The 22,064-nt window shown below is 46.3% G+C and overlaps 2 protein-coding genes across 2 annotated transcripts in view; both read left to right on the top strand.

Annotated features, from left to right (window-relative positions):
* Positions 1-22,064, top strand: part of astn1 (astrotactin 1) — a gene marked incomplete at its 3' end in the record, with an annotated part of 1,033,675 nt that overhangs the window by 728,182 nt on the left and 283,429 nt on the right. The gene's annotated exons all lie outside the window — the stretch shown is intronic.
* Positions 1-22,064, top strand: part of pappa2 (pappalysin 2) — a gene marked incomplete at both ends in the record, with an annotated part of 278,401 nt that overhangs the window by 107,812 nt on the left and 148,525 nt on the right. Inside the window, one exon of the mRNA XM_079505807.1 lies at positions 673-758. Coding sequence (XP_079361933.1) covers positions 673-758 — 86 coding nt within the window. The remainder of the gene's footprint in view (positions 1-672; positions 759-22,064) is intronic.

Raw genomic sequence — 22,064 nt, 5'->3', positions numbered from 1 at the left:
TGGAGACAATAAAACATACTCTCCCCATGCCTTCGGCCTGGTGGAGACAATAAAACATACTCTCCCTATGCCTTCGGCCTGGTGGAGACAATACAACATACTCTCCCCATGCCTTCGGCCTGGTGGAGACAATACAACATACTCTCCCCAAACATACTCTCCCCATGCCTTCGGCCTGGTGGAGACAATACAACATACTCTCCCCATGCCTTCGGCCTGGTGGAGACAATAAAACATACTCTCCCCAAACATACTCTCCCCATGCCTTCGGCCTGGTGGAGACAATAAAACATACTCTCCCCATGCCTTCGGCCTGGTGGAGACAATAAAACATACTCTCCCCATGCCTTCGGCCTGGTGGAGACAATAAAACATACTCTCCCCATGCCTTCGGCCTGGTGGAGACAATACAACATACTCTCCCCTTGCCTTCGGCCTGGTGGAGACAATAAAACATACTCTCCCCTTGCCTTCGGCCTGGTGGAGACAATAATATGCCTTGATATGAATAGGGTTGAAAACCATTGACTTACATTGATGACGATGATGACGATGATGATGATGACGATGATGATGATGATGATGATGATGATGATGATGATGATGATGATGATGATGATGATGATGATGATGATGATGAAGCTATGCTTCTGCATGGTCTTCTCTGTGTAGGACAGAGGAGTGTGACGACAATAATCTGCTGGATGGCGACGGCTGCTCGAAGAAATGCCGCAAGGAGACGGGCTTCAACTGCAACGGTGAGTCCACCGTTTACTTTATCCAGAGCAACACACCAGTCCTAAAACAAATGCATAGATAGAGCAGGGACCATCCATATGATTATGACATGTCAGGGGGCCATCCATAGGATTATGACATGTCAGGGACCATCGATATGATTATGACAGGTCAGGGGCCATCCATATGATTATGACATGTCAGGGGCCATCCATATGATTATGACATGTCAGGGGCCATCCATATGATTATGACATGTCAGGGGCCATCCATATGATTATGACATGTCAGGGGCGGCTGTGGCTCAGGGGGTAGACCAGGTTGTCCAATGATCCCTGGGTCGGAGGTTCTCCTGTCCACATGTCCACATGTCCACGTGTCCTTGGGCGAGACCCTGAACCCCACATTGCCTCCAATGAGTCGGTCGGCGGCGGCGCCATAGCTTGGTGTGTGAATGAGGGAAGTGAGGACGCTGGCGTCGACTGTTCGCCGCTTCACCTCCCAATGTATGAACCGTTGTAAAGCACTTTGAGCACTTGGAAAAGCGCTTTAAATAATGCAATTCTTTCATTAATATATCCGTACGCAAACAAATGTGTCCGTGGTAAAGACACCCCCACCCCCCCACCAGTGTATGCAACCCTCCCTTTTCTTTCTTTTTTCTTTGATGTTGCAAGGAAGATGTTATGTGGCGCTGCTCTGCGGCGACACGGGCACAAGGGCTCCGCAGCAACTTGTGCTGGGCGGGTCCTTGGGGTCCAAGACAAATGTCTCCCTCGGGAGACAAAATAAAGAAACCTTGAACCTTGACTCGGTCTTGTCCGTGCGTGGCACATTTTGGATTTTCTTTTTTTTTACTGAATGTAAAGTCTCCAGGTTTTCTTCAGAATATATACAGTATGACACTTATTTACACAATACAGTATGGCACATTCAGAGTCCAACTAGTGCTGGTGGTCCTGAGTTTAACTAGTTAGTTAGTTTAATTTATTGTCCACGTGTGGAAATATGTCTTCAGTCTCAACAACAGTAAAAACAAACAACAACAACAACAGCAACAACACTTACACAATAATTTGTGTGGCAAATACATTAAAAAACAAATCTAACGAGACATGGTATCATTTAGTGCCTTAATGGCATTAGGACTGAAGGAATTTTTAAAGATGGTACAGTTATCTTTTGGTACTTTGTACCGTCTACCAGAGGGAAGTAGTTCCAACTCCCTGCAGAGCGGACAATTGTAGTAGATTCAAAAGTACAATATTTGCCTCTGAGATGAAGTGGAGTATAAGTGAAAAGTATTGCAAATTGGAAATACTCATATTAACCCATTTTGACCTGAGATCAGATTCTAATGTCTTCTATATCCTGACAGTTTTCTGAAAAAGCAATTTTTCTATGTCAGTGGTTCTTCGATTTAACAAAAATAGCAGACCTACAAGCTCGTAGCGCGCCACTCGGTGGCGCGCTATGAGCTTGTAGATCTGCTATTTTTCAATAGCTAAAGCATAACATAATGCTAACACCAAAAGGGGTTCCCGCCCAAAATGCGTTAAAAAATAACATAACACAGTCTTTTCTCTTGAAGGTCTTTGTGAACACCGTGACAAAAACAAAACCTTTTGGGGAGACCAGGCAACAAGGCAGTAAAGACCAGGCAACAAGGCAGTAAAGACCAGGCAACAAGGCAGTAAAGACCAGGCAACAAGGCAGTAAAGTGCAGTCAGTGGCTCAGAGTATTACACTGTGCAATAGTAATTTACACAGTGTGATCTCGGCAACGTAATTTCTCCCAAGAGCGAGCGCATGTACTCGCGTGCGGGAGGCGCCGACTCGTCAAACAGCAAATCTCCCAGCGCCTCAAACGGACCGCCCAGCGCCAAGAGGATGTGAAATCATCTCCCAGCGCCTCAAACGGACCGCCCAGCGCCAAGAGGATGTGAAATCATCTCCCAGCGCCTCAAACGGACCGCCCAGCGCCAAGAGGATGTGAAATCATCTCCCAGCGCCTCAAACGGACCGCCCAGCGCCAAGAGGATGTGAAATCATCTCCCAGCGCCTCAAACGGACCGCCCAGCGCCAAGAGGATGTGAAATCATCTCCCAGCGCCTCAAACGGACCGCCCAGCGCCAAGAGGATGTGAAATCATCTCCCAGCGCCTCAAACGGACCGCCCAGCGCCAAGAGGATGTGAAATCATCTCCCAGCGCCTCAAACGGACCGCCCAGCGCCAAGAGGATGTGAAATCATCTCCCAGCGCCTCAAACGGACCGCCCAGCGCCAAGAGGATGTGAAATCATCCGGGGAGGAAATACAAATGCAGTTAATATGTCTGACACCGGCGTGGTCCTACGAGAAGCTTTTTCTCACCGCGGAGCCAAGTTCATAAACCCAATTCATAATCGGTCCAAATGAAATAAACCCAATTCATAATCGGTCCAAATGAAATAAACCCAATTCATAATCGGTCCAAATGAAATAAACCCAATTCATAATCGGTCCAAATGAAATAAACCCAATTCATAATCGGTCCAAATGAAATAAACCCAATTCATAATCGGTCCAAGTTCATAAACCCAATTCATAATCTGTCCAAGTTCATAAACCCAATTCATAATCGGTCCAAATGAAATAAACCCAATTCATAATCGGTCCAAATGAAATAAACCCAAGTCATAATCGGTCCAAATGAAATAAACCCAATTCATAATCGGTCCAAGTTCATAAACCCAATTCATAATCTGTCCAAGTTCATAAACCCAATTCATAATCGGTCCAAATGAAATAAACCCAATTCATAATCGGTCCAAATGAAATAAACCCAATTCATAACCGGTCCAAATGAAATAAACCCAATTCATAATCGGTCCAAATGAAATAAACCCAATTCATAATCGGTCCAAATGAAATAAACCCAATTCATAATCGGTCCAAATGAAATAAACCCAATTCATAATCGGTCCAAATGAAATAAACCCAATTCATAATCGGTCCAAATGAAATAAACCCAATTCATAATCGGTCCAAATGAAATAAACCCAATTCATAATCGGTCCAAATGAAATAAACCCAATTCATAATCGGTCCAAATGAAATAAACCCAATTCATAATCGGTCCAAGTTCATAAACCCAATTCATAATCGGTCCAAGTTCATAAACCCAATTCATAATCGGTCCAAATGAAATAAACCCAATTCATAATCGGTCCAAATGAAATAAACCCAATTCATAATCGGTCCAAGTTCATAAACCCAATTCATAATCGGTCCAAGTTCATAAACCCAATTCATAATCGGTCCAAATGAAATAAACCCAATTCATAATCGGTCCAAATGAAATAAACCCAATTCATAATCGGTCCAAGTTCATAAACCCAATTCATAATCGGTCCAAGTTCATAAACCCAATTCATAATCGGTCCAAATGAAATAAACCCAATTCATAATCGGTCCAAATGAAATAAACCCAATTCATAATCGGTCCAAATGAAATATATTACACTGACGGTTGTTCGCGCTGGCGTCTGCGTGGATGGACCCGATGCACACACACCCCGAACAGAAGTCCACTTAGGAGTTCTGAGCACACATGGGCGTGGGAAAACACAATATACTGCTGCTCGGCCTGATGCCTCAGGCCGGTTCATTTTTATTTAGTTTTAGTCATAGTCTTTTGAATAAAAGTCAAAGCTCAGTAGCTCACAACGCGTCGGGCTGCGACGTGTTGTGAGCTTGTAGATCAGCTATGTTCGCCTGCGCGCAAACACGCACGAAACGACTTGTCTTCTAGTTCTGCTGGATCTCTCTTTTAGTTGTTGGCGAAATTGTCAATATATCTAGTCTTAGTTTTAATCATCATAGCTCAGTTTTTATTTAGTTTTTGTCAGTGAAAACGAAAAAACGAAATCAACACTACTCCCAGGCTCTATACTTGCCCCCCCCCCCCCCCCCCCCCCCGCCCCAATCAGTCAATCAGACGATCTGTAAACTCACGAAAACGCTTTGCGTATTCATGCACGTCGTTGCGAGCTTGTACTTCTTGTATAGCTTTGCTGTTTCCAGAAAGAAACGTTTGCCTATATTTTCACCTAAATGTTTGTCTGTTTTGACGTTCTTCTTCCCAGAGTTCCTTCAGGGTTTGCGTGGTTAAGAGGCTCAGGTTTTGTGATGGTCCAAAGGACACTGACTACCTTGAACTTGAAGCTTCGCTGCTCCTCTTCAATTTGAGTTTCCGATCGGCACAAACACATCATCGCTCGCACGGATTCCACCGTTGTAGCGTTGTGCATCATCAACAACGCTGCCCCCCCCCCCCCCCCCCCCCCCCAACACACTTGTGGCTTCTCTGACGTGGTATAACCCATTTTGACCTGAGATCAGATTCTAAAAAATGTCTTCTACATCCTGACAGTTTTCTGAAAAAGCTATGTTTCTATGTCAGTCGTTCTTCAATTTTTCAAAAATAGCAGACCTATACAAGTTCATAGCGCGCCACCGAGTGGCGCGCTATGAGCTTGTATAGCAGATCTACGAGCTTGTAGATCTGCTATTTTTCAATAACTAAAGCATATCATAATGCTAACACCAAAAGGGGTTCCCGCCCAGAATGGGATAAAGTACACTTTGGAGGATTTGTTTTTACTTTACTGGAGCCTTACCAATTTCTAATACTTTTACGTATACACTCTCTACACTACATCTCAGAGGCAAACATTGTACTTTTTACTCCACTACAATTATTTGAAAAGTTTTGTTAATAGTTAGTTTGTAGATAGTGTTACAAAATATACATTAACCACTTCAGCTGTAGGCCATAAATATACATTAACCACTTCAGCTGTAGGCCATACATATACATTAACCACTTCAGCTGTAGGCCATAAATATACATTAACCACTTCAGCTGTAGGCCATACATATACATTAACCACTTCAGCTGTAGGCCATAAATATACATTAACCACTTCAGCTGTAGGCCATAAATATACATTAACCACTTCAGCTGTAGGCCATAAATATACATTAACCACTTCAGCTGTAGGCCATACATATACATTAACCACTTCAGCTGTAGGCCATAAATATGTGGCCACATTTGACTGAGGGACTCGTTTTTTGCACGATGGCAGGCTCTCAGACAAATCTGCTCACATACATTAAAGGTATATTCAGTGATTTCACTTCATTCAAATATCACTTTTTTTTACTTTTTTTTGGGATAATCCTCCCTACTATAGATTGTGCTGACCATATAAGGAGTTCCTCCCTGTCCCCAGTGAGCCCCTGGGGTAAAAAAACCCTAGTTTCAGTTCTGGTGGCGGGGGGCAAAGCCTTCATCCAATCATGATCGAGTGGGGGCACATGCTGTTGGCCTGTTGCACTTCCCCCCACTGTAGAGCGTGTTACCGGGGCGGACTGGGTGGTTTTCCAAATCACCCAAATCACTGAATGCTCCTTTAACACAATCAGCGCCGGGATTCCTTCAAAATAGGAGCTCTGGGGTGCCGGAAAGACTTTTACTCTGAACCCCCCCCCCCCCCCCCCCGGAAACAATTGGGGGAAAAAAAAAAACAGAGAAATATTTTGCTAGCTCACCTTGCTCTCGATTTCATGTATACGATACATGATCCAAAACACGTTCATACTTTGAACGTGAGGCGGATGAGGAGCAGAAATGAAGCGCTAGTATATCCATCAGATCAAAACCACGGAGAGCGCCCTGGATTAGGAGAGACGAGGCATTCTTTCTGCCGCGCTAACATGCTAGTGAACGGGAAGCTAATATGACCGTAGAGTACGGTGGCCGAGAGTCCGACTGAAAAATAAAAAAAGGAAAAAATTCAGAATATTCTCCCCTCGCCTGCTGATATCATTGAGGATGCGCTAGGTCGTGTACACACGTCCAATGCATGCGTCGGTTGGATTCCCTAGGACGTGTGGACACGTCGGATGGACGGAAACGGTTAACCACTTCAGCTGTAGGCCATGTATGTTTCAGACATTTGAAAATAGCACATCTACAAGGTCACAATGTGCTTGTAGATCGGCTATTTTCAAAACCTTTTGTTTTTGTATAATATTGAACTTGTGAAATGGGACATATCCTGCACAGTGAGCACTTTTATGTTTGGTACTTTAAGTATATTTTGAAGCCGATACTTTAGTATCTTTAATCAAGTATATTTTGAATACAGGACTTCTTCCATCACACGTGCGGGTTCTTTGTTTGTGAGGAAATGGGCAGTAGCCTACGTGGCAACCAGTGGCAACAACAACAAACAGATGTAATTCAATTACCCTAAATGAATAAGGCCTTGTCTAAATAAGGTTTAACAAACAACACATAAATCATGGTATTTTGTTAAATAAATACGTAGGCTGGTAAATGCATTATAAAGTCTACCAGCAAAGTGTGTGTGCATCAGCATGGGCCATCATCGGTCTCTTTGATGGTGTTCTGTGAACTCTAAGAAATGCAGATGTAGTGCAGCCCCCAGACAAGCCCCGGCCACAGCTACTTTGCTAACCGAGCTTAGCTCTATTGCAGTGGTTTTCAACCGGTGGTCCTTTAGGCGGTTCTAGGTGGTCCCCCAGCTAAATTGGGAGTTGGTAACCAAACAGACTTATGGACCCTTTTCTTGAGAGCGTAAAATGAAACAAAAAATGGGTTAAAGAACGGAAGATTACGGCCACCGTTTTTCTTCACTGTACGACAGAGGAGACCCAGGTATACGCCTTCACCTGGACTGTACGATAGAGGAGACCCAGGTATACGCCTTCACCTGGACTGTATGATAGAGGAGACCCAGGTATACGCCTTCACCTGGACTGTATGATAGAGGAGACCCAGGTATACGCCTTCACCTGGACTGTACGATAGAGGAGACCCAGGTATACGCCTTCACCTGGACTGTATGATAGAGGAGACCCAGGTATACGCCTTCACCTGGACTGTATGATAGAGGAGACCCAGGTATACGCCTTCACCTGGACTGATATGATAGAGGAGACCCAGGTATACGCCTTCACCTGGACTGTATGATAGAGGAGACCCAGGTATACGCCTTCACCTGGACTGTATGATAGAGGAGACCCAGGTATACGCCTTCACCTGGACTGTATGATAGAGGAGACCCAGGTATACGCCTTCACCTGGACTGTACGATAGAGGAGACCCAGGTATACGCCTTCACCTGGACTGTACGATAGAGGAGACCCAGGTATACGCCTTCACCTGGACTGTACGATAGAGGAGACCCAGGTATACGCCTTCACCTGGACTGTACGATAGAGGAGACCCAGGTATACGCCTTCACCTGGACTGTACGATAGAGGAGACCCAGGTATACGCCTTCACCTGGACTGCCGTGAAAGTGATGACAAGCAGAATAGAAATGACAAACCATGAGTGGAGGAAGTTTACAGCTATAGGTATAGCCTACATAAGTCACCTTTCCAAAATCAGATTTCCAACATATAATAATAAACTCGGTCTGCAGTCAAACTGAACAACCAATATGTCAATTTGAAGCTATGATCCTCTGCTTTCATATGACATGAAAAAACAAACAAAAAAATCAATGACTTGTCCTCGGTCAGAAATGGTCACATATGGAGGACAAACAAAGAAGGAATGTCCCGAAGCTTTTGATTTCACTTCTGGGATGTACTGCCTGCCCGTTGCCCTCGCTCAGTCTGGGGCACGCAGACCCACCACAACACAACACAACACAACACAACACAACACAACACAACAGACCCACCACAACAGGGGCACGCAGACCCACCACAACAGAAGCCCCACAGCACCATGTGGAAGGCATAGCAGTCCCTCCATCCACAGCACCATGTGGAAGGCAGTCCCTCCATCCACAGCACCATGTGGAAGGCATAGCAGTCCCTCCACCCACAGCACCATGTGGAAGGCATAGCAGTCCCTCCATCCACAGCACCATGTGGAAGGCATAGCAGTCCCTCCATCCACAGCACCATGTGGAAGGCATAGCAGTCCCTCCATCCACAGCACCATGTGGAAGGCATAGCAGTCCCTCCATCCACAGCACCATGTGGAAGGCATAGCAGTCGCTCCATCCACAGCACCATGTGGAAGGCATAGCAGTCGCTCCATCCACAGCACCATGTGGAAGGCATAGCAGTCCCTCCATCCACAGCACCATGTGGAAGGCATAGCAGTCCCTCCATCCACAGCTCCATGTGGAAGGCAGTCCCTCCATCCACAGCACCATGTGGAAGGCAGTCCCTCCATCCACAGCACCATGTGGAAGGCATAGCAGTCCCTCCACCCACAGCACCATGTGGAAGGCATAGCAGTCCCTCCATCCACAGCACCATGTGGAAGGCATAGCAGTCCCTCCATCCACAGCACCATGTGGAAGGCATAGCAGTCCCTCCATCCACAGCACCATGTGGAAGGCAGTCCCTCCACCCACAGCACCATGTGGAAGGCATAGCAGTCCCTCCATCCACAGCACCATGTGGAAGGCATAGCAGTCCCTCCATCCACAGCACCATGTGGAAGGCATAGCAGTCGATCCCTCCATCCACAGCACCATGTGGAAGGCAGTCCCTCCACCCACAGCACCATGTGGAAGGCATAGCAGTCCCTCCATCCACAGCACCATGTGGAAGGCAGTCCCTCCATCCACAGCACCATGTGGAAGGCAGTCCCTCCATCCACAGCACCATGTGGAAGGCATAGCAGTCCCTCCATCCACAGCTCCATGTGGAAGGCATAGCGGTCCCTCCATCCACAGCACCATGTGGAAGGCAGTCCCTCCATCCACAGCACCATGTGGAAGGCATAGCAGTCCCTCCATCCACAGCACCATGTGGAAGGCATAGCAGTCCCTCCATCCACAGCTCCATGTGGAAGGCATAGCAGTCCCTCCATCCACAGCACCATGTGGAAGGCATAGCAGTCCCTCCATCCACAGCACCATGTGGAAGGCAGTCCCTCCATCCACAGCACCATGTGGAAGGCAGTCCCTCCATCCACAGCACCATGTGGAAGGCAGTCCCTCCATCCACAGCACCATGTGGAAGGCAGTCCCTCCACCCACAGCACCAAGTGGAAGGCATAGCAGTCGCTCCATCCACAGCACCATGTGGAAGGCATAGCAGTCCCTCCATCCACAGCACCATGTGGAAGGCATAGCAGTCGCTCCATCCACAGCACCATGTGGAAGGCAGTCCCTCCATCCACAGCACCATGTGGAAGGCATAGCAGTCGCTCCACCCACAGCACCATGTGGAAGGCATAGCACTGGCTCCATCCACAGCACCATGTGGAAGGCATAGCAGTCCCTCCATCCACAGCACCATGTGGAAGGCATAGCAGTCCCTCCATCCACAGCACCATGTGGAAGGCATAGCAGTCCCTCCACCCACAGCACCATGTGGAAGGCAGTCCCTCCATCCACAGCACCATGTGGAAGGCAGTCCCTCCATCCACAGCACCATGTGGAAGGCATAGCAGTCCCTCCATCCACAGCACCATGTGGAAGGCAGTCCCTCCATCCACAGCACCATGTGGAAGGCAGTCCCTCCATCCACAGCACCATGTGGAAGGCAGTCCCTCCATCCACAGCACCATGTGGAAGGCATAGCAGTCGCTCCATCCACAGCACCATGTGGAAGGCATAGCAGTCCCTCCATCCACAGCACCATGTGGAAGGCATAGCACTGGCTCCATCCACAGCACCATGTGGAAGGCATAGCAGTCCCTCCATCCACTGTGGAAGACAGTGGAAGGCAGTCGCTCCAAACCCAAGCAGTCAATTGCAAGCAGACGGTTGTCCACATGCGTCTCCTTGGACCCTGCTAATAGAGCCCATGAGTGAATCTAGAATTAGCCCTTAATTCGCCACACCCGTAGAGTTACCAAAATTTGGTGCCCAAAATGCGGAAGTGCTCAATATTAAACCCCAGCTGCACGAGGTTTCCTCGTGCTAAATGCACGGGCCCGCCTGCAGTCCCAGCTCTGATCAGTAGGGCCGTGCTTTTTTAGCTCAAATCTGTAGCGCGAGACACGCCCAAAGCATTGCCGGGGGTCCCCAGGGGGCCGGGGGTCCCCAGCCAAAGCATTGCCGGGGGTCCCCAGGGGGCCGGGGGTCCCCAGCCAAAGCATTGCCGGGGGTCCCCAGGGGGCCGGGGGTCCCCAGCCAAAGCATTGCCGGGGGTCCCCAGCCCAAAACGTTGAGAACCCCCTGTGCTATAGAGTCACATGCAGGAGGCCTGCATGTCTCCGTGCATCTCTGTTTCACATTCGTGGCTCTTGGCAGGATGCCAACGTTAGCCACAATGACATGAGAAATCAGGCCAGTGTTGTGGTGTGTGTGTGCGTGCGTGCGTGCGTGCGTGCGTGCGTGCGTGCGTGCGTGCGTGCGTGCGTGCGTGCGTGCGTGGCATTCATTCCTGTGTCGCCTCTAAAAGGCATGTCTGCTCTTACTGCAAAACTTCGTGCCCCCGAAAAGCATCTGGACTCGGGGCCACCATGAGTCTGTAGTTGAAGCAACAAGGCTTTGTAAGAAACACACGATGTATTGTTGTTGTCGTTTGACAAATAATCAGTTAGATTTCAGGGGAACACGTTAATGGGGGTGGGGGGTGGGGGGGGCAGTTAAGGCTTTGTTTCAAGCTGTTTTTGCTTCCTTGTTTAGCTTGTGCATTACTTCTGAATGGTTGTTGTTAAATCAGTGGTGAGGGAACGGATTAAGAGTTTTCGTTTGATGGCTGAGGCTTACAGCAGCCGGGGCTAAATCTGTTTTTTATTTTTATTTTGTATTCTGTCCGGAGGGGGAAGGAGAAGAAGGGAGAAGCCCCTCTCCTTCCTCACAAGGCCAGCCATGCCGTGACTGAGAGTATTACATTTTTCGTTTCATAATAAAAAGGCATGATGACTAGTGAGGAAAACAATTTGGCAAAAACAGGTTCGTACAAATTGCAACACTTAAAACTAATTAGGAACCTCTTCGTCATAGAGCGAATATTCACTTCCATGTTTGGGTTCTCCTCGCTCGCCACGGTTAACCCCCAACGCGCTGCACCGGCCCAAAGGTCCTGGGACGCTCTTTGCTCGCCACGGTTAACCCCCTCCGCGCTGCGCCGGCCCAAAGGTCCTGGGACGCTCTTTGCTTTACGTGTTTGGGTTTATCTCCTTTCTTTTTTCTTTTTTTTTAATCCATTCTGTACGGGAACCCCTTTTGGTGTTTTAACTCAGGGGTTCTCAACCCGTGGGTCGCGACCCATCGAGGGGTCGCCAAATTGTTTGGGGGGTCCCCACATTATTTAAAAAAAAAAAAACGTTTTTTTTTTTTTTTGCAACTGAATGGCTGGAAAATGGAAATGAAGAGTTTACATATAGTACACATAGTACATGCATACACCTTCCCTAATGATTATATCTGGTTTCAGTATTTATTTATGGTGTATTGTCTCTATTATTAAGGTTATTGTAGCAGTCAATTTATATTGGGGGTCGGGAGGGGGTCCCGAGACATTGCCAAAGTATTTCTGGGGGTCCCCGGCCAAAAACGTTGAGAACCCCTGTTTTAACTAAGCATTATGTTGTACTTTAGCTATTGAAAAATAGCAGATCTACAAGCTCATAGTGCGCCACCGAGTGGCGCGCTACGAGCTTGTAGGTCTGCTATTTTTGAAAAATCGTGAAAATGCGGCACAAATCTTTGAATATATATTCTTTCAGAAGACTTTTTTTTTTATTTCGACGTCAGGCCTAAATGGGTTAATGTGATGGTCGAGCTCGGCCCATAAGCTGTTTACTTTTTCTGGCCAAAATGCGGCTGCAGCCAAACATTGCGTGGCAGAACAGAACAGAACAGAACAGAACAGAACAGAACAGAACAGAGAACAGAGAACAGAGAACAGAACAGAACAGAACAGAACAGAACAGAACAGAACAGAACAGAACAGAACAGAACAGAACAGAACAGAGAACAGAACAGAACGGAACGGAACGGAACGGAACGGAACGGAGCAGAGCAGAACAGAACAGAACAGAACAGAACAGAGAGCTACATGGCTAAGTGGGATAACTGGCTGTATATATACGCGTCCCATTACTAACCCATTTGGGACCGAGAACAGATTCTACTGAATGTCTTCTAAATCATGACAGTTTTCTGAAAAAAACATATGTTTCTATATCAGTGGTTCTCAAACTATTTCATGTCAAGGACCCGCAGAATTATATGTCATTGGCCGCCGACCCCCATCTGAAAATACGTTGTTCCAGGTTCCCCACACCCACCATCCCCCCACCCGCCCCGGAAGCAAATATATGAGTAAAAAAACTTTCACTGTGAAAGAATATTATATTCAAAAGATTTGTACCACATTTTCACGATCTTTCCCCAGAAAATAGCAGATCTACAAGCTTATAGATCTGCTATTTTTCCAACAGCTAAAAGTTTAAAATAATGGTTAAAAGTTGGTTAAACGCTATAAAGCTATACGCAGAGGGTTAGGGTTAGGGTTAGGGTGTTCCCGTCCTGAATGGGCTAGAATTACCACATCAACTCCCGTTTCCCCTCAGGGCCGCGGCCGCCGCCGCTGCGTCCAGAACAACTCCCGTTTCCCCTCAGGGCCGCGGCCGCCGCCGCTGCGTCCAGAACAACTCCCGTTTCCCCTCAGGGCCGCGGCCGCCGCCGCGTCCAGAACAACTCCCGTTTCCCCTCAGGGCCGCGGCCGCCGCTGCGTCCAGAACAACTCCCGTTTCCCCTCAGGGCCGCGGCCGCCGCCGCCGCGTCCAGAACAACTCCTGTTTCCCCTCAGGGCCGCGGCCGCCGCCGCCGCGTACAGAACAACTCCCGTTTCCCCTCAGGGCCGCCGCCGCCGCTGCGTCCAGAACAAGCCAAGAAACAGAACTCACACATGTTGCAGCGGCGAGTCCAGAATGTGTCCAGCTTTTCTCTCAGTCCTGCTGCTTTTCTTTCACGCCATGATTTATAGATAAGGAGTTTGAACTTAATTAACCTGCCTGGCTAAATAAAAGTTGAACAAATATCGCATTGATTGTGGCTCTCCGCGGGCGGTCTAACAACACAAGAAAAACTGGTGGTTTTAATGACCACCCGTTCGGCAGAAACACCTTGAAGACGTACGTGTGATCTGCGTGTAGAAGTACGTGTGGTCTGCGTGTAGAAGTACGTGTGGTCTGCGTGTAGAAGCACGTGTGGTCTGCGTGTAGAAGTACGTGTGGTCTGCGTGTAGAAGCACGTGTGATCTGCGTGTAGAAGTACGTGTGGTCTGCGTGTAGAAGCACGTGTGATCTGCGTGTAGAAGTACGTGTGGTCTGCGTGTAGAAGCACGTGTGATCTGCGTGTAGAAGTACGTGTGGTCTGCGTGTAGAAGTACGTGTGGTCTGCGTGTAGAAGTACGTGTGATCTGCGTGTAGAAGTACGTGTGGTCTGCGTGTAGAAGTACGTGTGGTCTGCGTGTAGAAGTACGTGTGATCTGCGTGTAGAAGTACGTGTGATCTGCGTGTAGAAGTACGTGTGGTCTGCGTGTAGAAGTACGTGTGATCTGCGTGTAGAAGTACGTGTGATCTGCGTGTAGAAGTACGTGTGATCTGCGTGTAGAAGTACGTGTGGTCTGCGTGTAGAAGTACGTGTGGTCTGCGTGTAGAAGTACGTAAACCTTTAACCCACTTAGACCGCACGACGTGTGGGAACGTCATAACTAGTCCAATAGCGCATTTTCATTGGAAAATATTCAGCATTTTTTTCTTTTTTTCTTCTTTTTTTGTAGTACTTCCCTGTTTACAGTTCACAAAGAAAGGCTTGACGCGCGTAATCTAAGGAGCTGTCCGTGATGGATATACTAAGCTCTTCATTTCTGACTTCAACATGCCTCTCGTTCAAAATATGAAGCGAGCGATCATCAGTGACTTATGTTTTCTTTGAGGGGTGCTAGCCCCTCCTATATTCAGCTATTAAGTGTAGATTTTCGTCTTACACAAAATAAATTCCCATTGACAATTAATGGAGAATTTACGTCATATGTGGATGTGGACGAGCAAATCGGCTATTTTTGTCCCACACAAAGATTAAATTCCCAAATGAATGGATGATGTATGATGATAAGAGCGCCCCTCACTTCACTACACACGTGTTTATTTTTTTGTTTAAAAGCAAATATTATAAACTCTTATATCTTATATTCCGTCGGCGGCCAAATCATTTTCAGGGTCTTTGACATCAAAAGGTTTAAGAACCACTTGATGCAGCAACATACATTTTTTCAGAAAACTGTTAGGATTTAGAATGATTTGAAGGATTGTAGAATCGGCTCCAGGTCTCAATGTGTTAATCATTTTTAACGGGAGGTGTTATTGTAACGTCAAGCGAACCTGGGGAATGACAACGCGGTGTTATGAACTCTTGTTCTGTTTTTTATTATTTTGTTATTATTTTTCTGGAACGTTTTTTCCGTAGACTAATTTGAAGGCCCACTGTGCATCAGTGACTTAATCTGTCTGTCTGATTCCTGCAGCTGTCAGGGCGCTAACCGCTAATGAGGCCAATCCTCAGAAAGCTTTTTGATGTTTCCATTCCTTTCGGTATGAATATTTGCTGCATTACACAATAAGCTGCTCTTCAGCGTGGCGTATTTTCCATTCCATCCACGCGTTGAACTGCTGCCCCCACATTATTATCAGTTGAACTGCTGCCCCCACATTATTATCAGTTGAACTGCTGCCCCCACATTATTATCAGTTGAACTGCTGCCCCCACATTATTATAGTTGAACTGCTGCCCCCACATTATTATCAGTTGAACTGCTGCCCCCACATTATTATCAGTTGAACTGCTGCCCCCACATTATTATAGTTGAACTGCTGCCCCCACATTATTATCAGTTGAACTGCTGCCCCCACATTATTATCAGTTGAACTGCTGCCCCCACATTATTATCAGTTGAACTGCTGCCCCCACATTATTATCAGTTGAACTGCTGCCCCCACATTATTATCAGTTGAACTGCTGCCCCCACATTATTATCAGTTGAACTGCTGCCCCCACATTATTATAGTTGAACTGCTGCCCCCACATTATTATCAGTTGAACTGCTGCCCCCACATTATTATCAGTTGAACTGCTGCCCCCACATTATTATAGTTGAACTGCTGCCCCCACATTATTATCAGTTGAACTGCTGCCCCCACATTATTATCAGTTGAACTGCTGCCCCCACATTATTATCAGTTGAACTGCTGCCCCCACATTATTATAGTTGAACTGCTGCCCCCACATTATTATCAGTTGAACTGCTGCCCCCACATTATTATCAGTTGAACTGCTGCCCCCACATTATTATCAGTTGAACTGCTGCCCCCACATTATTATCACTGTCAATCACGCAGTTGTTACTCCTCTCGCCTGTTGTGGGTTTACGCTACGTTTTATGACCTCAATGACCCAAACAAACCTGGACTTTTTCGGTGATTTTTTAATTTTAATTTTTTTAATTCTTTATTTACCCAGGGAAGTAGCTGAGCACAGGTGCTCATTTTCAGCAACGCCCTGCACATAGAAACACACAGACAGACAGACAGACAAACACACACACACACACACACACACACACGCACGCACGCACGCACACACACACACACACACACACACACACACACACACACACACACACACACACACACACACATTAAAACCTGGGAGCTGACCAGTACAACCACAGTCTTATACTGTTGGCCACTAAGCAGCTCCAGGGGGAGCAGTTGGGGGTTCAGTGCCTTGCTCAAGGGCGCTTCAGCGGTGTTGGGTGAGTGATGACAATCACTTCCCCACCCAGATCTGTGGTTTTCTCGGTGTGTCCTGAACCCTTTTGAGCTGCAATTAAAACAGGAAAACCGTTACATCTGCTGGCAAATCCATATGTCGTATATGGGATTTGTGGAGTCTTACCTCACACTCCACAAATCAGAGCACCTGTTTGAGTCAGAAAACCCCAGACCACAGAAAATCTGTTTTTGTGGGTGCAATTGAGCTCAGAAAAACCTATAAATTTTTTTAAGAACAATTACAAAAAATGTATGTCGCAATCCCTTTAACCAAATATTCTTTAGTCTTGAGATTCTAAATGTCATCAAATGGTGATCCGTGGCTCAAATGGAGAATAATGAATGGTCCTTGACATGAAAAGGGTGGAAAACCACTGGCCTAAAGCAGTGACACTCAGCATCAAGGGTTGGATTGGGGGTAAGTCCCTGCGACATACTAGCGCCATGTCCAGGGGGTGTACTTGTACATGAAGCTGCCTCACGCTACAGAAACAGGAGATAGGCTCCTGTCCTATGGGCCTATGGGCTCGGCAAGGCTACTACAGTACAGTACACTAGTACAGTACAACTCACTTAAGACGGGTCTGATTTTTTATATTTCCGTTTTGTAGTCTAGAGTCCGTTATCTACACGGGCCTATAATCTCATGTGGAAGCGATCACGTCAGAGGTCTCATCATCCCACGTCAGCACACGCCGCGTTGCCCTCATGACCTGCATGTGAAACCAAATCTAGGCAGGGAAATATACTGTATAGGCTTCCAAAAGGGGAGCAAAGTGTTTTAAACTCAGACACTTTTCACAGGTTTAAGTGGCTTGTTTTTCTTTCAGAGTCAACACGAAACACATCCGTACGCAATCGTTAACCTCGCCTTCACCACAAATATTGTGACTATAGAAGCTGAGCATCTGGGTGCCTCTGAAGGTAGCACGGTGTCTGCCCGCGTTGATCATTAATTATGAGAGGCGATACCGTGTTGAGGCGCCTTCTCTTTAGGAATGCTGCAGAGAATATGAGGGAGGCAGATAGCCGCGCCGGATGGGCTCGCATCACGGGCATCAAGTAGCGTCACAGTTGGGTCGAAGTTTTTATGATGAATTGAAAACGGTGGACCCTCTTGTAAACAAGTGTAATGCTTTATGGTGTCGTCCACTCACAGTTAACAGTTTTTGTATTGAGTTGTGCTTGAAATGTACTGTAATTCTGCAAACTGTTGATACATACTTCAATCAATCAATCAAGAAACCTGTATGTCCTTCAGGCATGAAGACATGCCTGAAGAAGGCCGAAAGGCCGAAACGTTGCTATGACTCTTAATTAAATAAACTTCTTGAACCAGCAAGAGGCGGAGTCTCTCCTCCTTCTCCAAACTGGGGGTCCTTGAAATCAAATGGGTTGAGAATCACTGCTAGAGCAGTGCAAATCTTACCTCATGGGGGGGTCCCTAGCATATATCTTCAAATGGGGGTCCGCGGGCTAATGAGTGTCAAATTGGGGGTCCTTGCCATGAAAAAGTGTGGGAACCACTGCACTATAGAGGCCTTGAAATAACGGCGTTGGTCTTTGATAATACATTTTGTCGTGGAGGAATATGTCACTAACATCAACTTTTTTATGTCGGTGTCAGTCCTTTGTCAAAGGACACACAAGTTTGATTTGAACCCATTCTGAGATCAGATTCAGTTTTCTGAAAAAGCTATGTTTCTATGTCAGTCGTTCTTCGATTTTTCAAAAATAGGTCTATGATCTTGTAGATCTGCTATTTTTCAATAGCTAAAGCATAACATAATGCTAACACCAAAAGGGGTTCCCGCCCAGAATGGGTTAATCCTCTCCTCTCCTCTCCTCTCCTCTCCTCTCCTCTCCTCTCCTCTCCTCTCCTCTCCTCTCCTCTCCTCTCCTCTCCTCTCCTCTCCTCTCCTCTCCTCTCCTCTCCTCTCCTCTCCTCTCCCCTCCCCTCCCCTCCCCTCCCCTCTCCTCTCCTCTCCTCTCCTCTCCTCTCCCCTCCCCTCCCCTCCCCTCCTCCCTCTCCTCTCCCCTCTCCTCTCCTCTCCTCTCCTCTCCTCTCTAGTTGTACGTGAGGCTGACATGGCGTGTTACTGTCATTCCATTCTTTTGAACCCTACTACAGCAGCACAGAGATGCTGAGCACAGGATTTCACCAGAATGTCTTACAACAACTGAAACAGGATAGCGTTGGCACTTCAGTCCGTCGCCCTACTGCCCCCCCAAGCCGAGCTTTATCCCATTTTGGGCGGGAACCCCTTTTGGTGTTAGCATTATGTTATGCTTTAGCTATTGAAAAATAGCAGTGGCGCGCTACGAGCTTGTAGGTCTGCTATTTTTGAAAAATCGAAGAACGACTGGCATAGAAACATAGCTTTTTCAGAAAACTGTCAGGATGTGTAGAAAACATTTTTAGAATCTGATCTCAGGTCAAAATGGGTTATTCTATCAGCGGAATTCATTTCTCTCCCCATGTTTAGTGTCCACTTGCCAAATGTACTGAAAAAAATAAATAAAAATAATTCATGAAATTTCACTGAAAATCCAGAACCCAGAACCAATGAGTGTGTGTGTGCTCCAGTCTGTGGTGGATCCAGAACCCAGAACCAATGAGTGTGTGTGTGCTCCAGGCTGTGGTGGATCCAGAACCCAGAACCAATGAGTGTGTGTGTGCTGCTGTCTGTGGTGGTGTCGTGACACTGGGCTTTTGTAATGGTGATCGTTTGTTTTGGTTTTTCTGCTAGTGCTGGAATGTACCTCCACTGCTGATTTGACAGCATAGGAGTAATGATGTGCTATTCTTCAACCTGCAGGCCTCACAATAACACATACCTGTCCTGTGTGTGGCCAAGGCTACTGAACTATTGGATACATCTGTTAGCATATGAAGATCAATATGATGTTCCTATTGGGCGTGTTATTGCAAAGCCAAACGTTTTCACAAAGATGTGGAAAAATAAGTTCAAAATCTTAACCCATTTAGGCCTGACGTCGAAATAAGAAAAAAGTCTTCTGAAAGAATATATATTCAAAGATTTGTGCCGCATTTACACGACTTTTCAAAAATAGCAGAGCTACGAGCTCATAGCGCGCCACTCGGTGGCGCGCTATGAGCTTGTAGATCTGCTATTTTCTAATAGCTAAAGTATAACATAATGCTTAGTTAAAACACCAAAAGGGGTTCCCGCCCAGAATAGTGAAAATAGCTGATCCACAAAAGCCACAATAAGCCCCAACTCCACTAACAAAATGCTGGAGAAATTGTGACATGGTTGGCGACCATAATTATACTCATATATTTTTGGGACTGCCGGAAAATACAGATATGGATGATATATTATGTCAAAACTGAACTGGAGAAAATCTTTAAAAGAGATATTCCCTTGAATTAACGGTAAACTTTACTGGATATACAAGTGTTTACTCATGTGCTAGTGCCAGTGCTATATATTGCATATTCTGTTGACGGATAAAGATAAAGTATTACGATTAATTGGATCTGGGCTGCTAGGGCTTCTGGGAAATTGAGCCAGTGCTGTGCACTGTGGTTTCGTTTCGCATTGTCATGGCCGCTAATGCTTCTGATCATAACAAACCAACAGACCATGTTTTGCCGGATTTTCGTGGTTGAAAGCTTCAAATACTTCAGCGTATGGTAATAAAACAATCTCGGCAGCGTAAAATATTGGATTAAATAGCGGGGAACGCGGGTTACGCAGTAGAACTGTTAATTTTAAAAAGAGATGGGCATTAGTGGCGGAATATCTGGACGCAGAATCTCGAGCTGTGTCAGATATCTTAGATAAGTATATATACTGTATAAGTATATTGTATTATATGCTTCTTTAAGGTAATGTTTCCTATTTTTGTTTCTTTCCCTTTTTTTAACAATATGAATTGAAAAAAAATTGTAACACAAAATTACACTTAACCCATTGATGCCTGAGGCCGAATCTGGGAATGCCTTCTAGGGCCTGACCTAAGGTTTCTGAAAACCTTTTTGATTCATTATTTTTTTAAATAGTTATGTTGCTACATGTATAGCAATAGCTGGTGAGACACAGAGCGCGCGCCGGCATCAAGGGTAGAACAACGTATAGGTTGCACCAGGCATCAATGGGTTAAAATGGAAATAAACAAGTTAAAAAATAATGATACTTTGAGAATGACAAACATACGTTTGGGAACCCAGAGAAAAGCCTGGTCACAACCTAAGACAGAGAGAAAAGCCTGGTCACAACCTAAGACAGAGAGAAAAGCCTGGTCACAACCTAAGACAGAGAGAAAAGCCTGGTCACAACCTAAGACAGAGAGTAAAGCCTGGTCACAACCTAAGACAGAGAGAAAAGCCTGGTCACAAACTAAGACAGAGAGAAAAGCCTGGTCACAACCTAAGACAGAGAGAAAAGCCTGGTCACAACCTAAGACAGAGAGAAAAGCCTGGTCACAACCTAAGACAGAGAGATAGGCCTGGTCACAACCTAAGGCAGAGAGAAAAGCCTGGTCACAACCTAAGACAGAGAGAAAAGCCTGGTCACAACCTAAGACAGAGAGAAAAGCCTGGTCACAACCTAAGACAGAGAGAAAAGCCTGGTCACAACCTAAGACAGAGAGATAGGCCTGGTCACAACCTAAGGCAGAGAGAAAAGCCTGGTCACAACCTAAGACAGAGAGAAAAGCCTGGTCACAACCTAAGACAGAGAGATAGGCCTGGTCACAACCTAAGGCAGAGAGAAAAGCCTGGTCACAACCTAAGACAGAGAGAAAAGCCTGGTCACAACCTAAGGCAGAGAGAAAAGCCTGGTCACAACCTAAGACAGAGAGAAAAGCCTGGTCACAACCTAAGACAGAGAGTAAAGCCTGGTCACAACCTAAGACAGAGAAAAGCCTGGTCACAAAATAAGACAGAGAGAAAAGCCTGGTCACAACCTAAGACAGAAAGAAAAGCCTGGTCACAACCTAAGACAGAGAGAAAAGCCTGGTCACAACCTAAGACAGAGAGAAAAGCCTGGTCACAACCTAAGGCAGAGAGAAAAGCCTGGTCACAACCTAAGACAGAGAGTAAAGCCTGGTCACAACCTAAAGACAGAGAGAAAAGCCTGGTCACAACCTAAGACAGAGAGAAAAGCCTGGTCACAACCTAAGGCAGAGAGAAAAGCCTGGTCACAACCTAAGACAGAGAGAAAAGCCTGGTCACAACCTAAGGCAGAGAGAAAAGCCTGGTCACAACCTAAGACAGTGAGAAAAGCCTGGTCACAACCTAAGACAGAGAGTAAAGCCTGGTCACAACCTAAGACAGAGAGTAAAGCCTGGTCACAACCTAAGGCAGAGAGAAAAGCCTGGTCACAACCTAAGACAGAGAGAAAAGCCTGGTCACAACCTAAGACAGAGAGTAAAGCCTGGTCACAGCCTAAGGCAGAGAGAAAAGCCTGGTCACAACCTAAGACAGAGAGAAAAGCCTGGTCACAACCTAAGACAGA

Source organism: Electrona antarctica (assembly GCF_951216825.1).
Source record: "Electrona antarctica genome assembly, chromosome: 1".
NCBI lineage: Eukaryota > Metazoa > Chordata > Actinopteri > Myctophiformes > Myctophidae > Electrona > Electrona antarctica.
The sequence above is the reverse complement of the archived record's forward strand: the minus strand, read 5'-3'. Positions and strand labels throughout refer to the sequence as shown.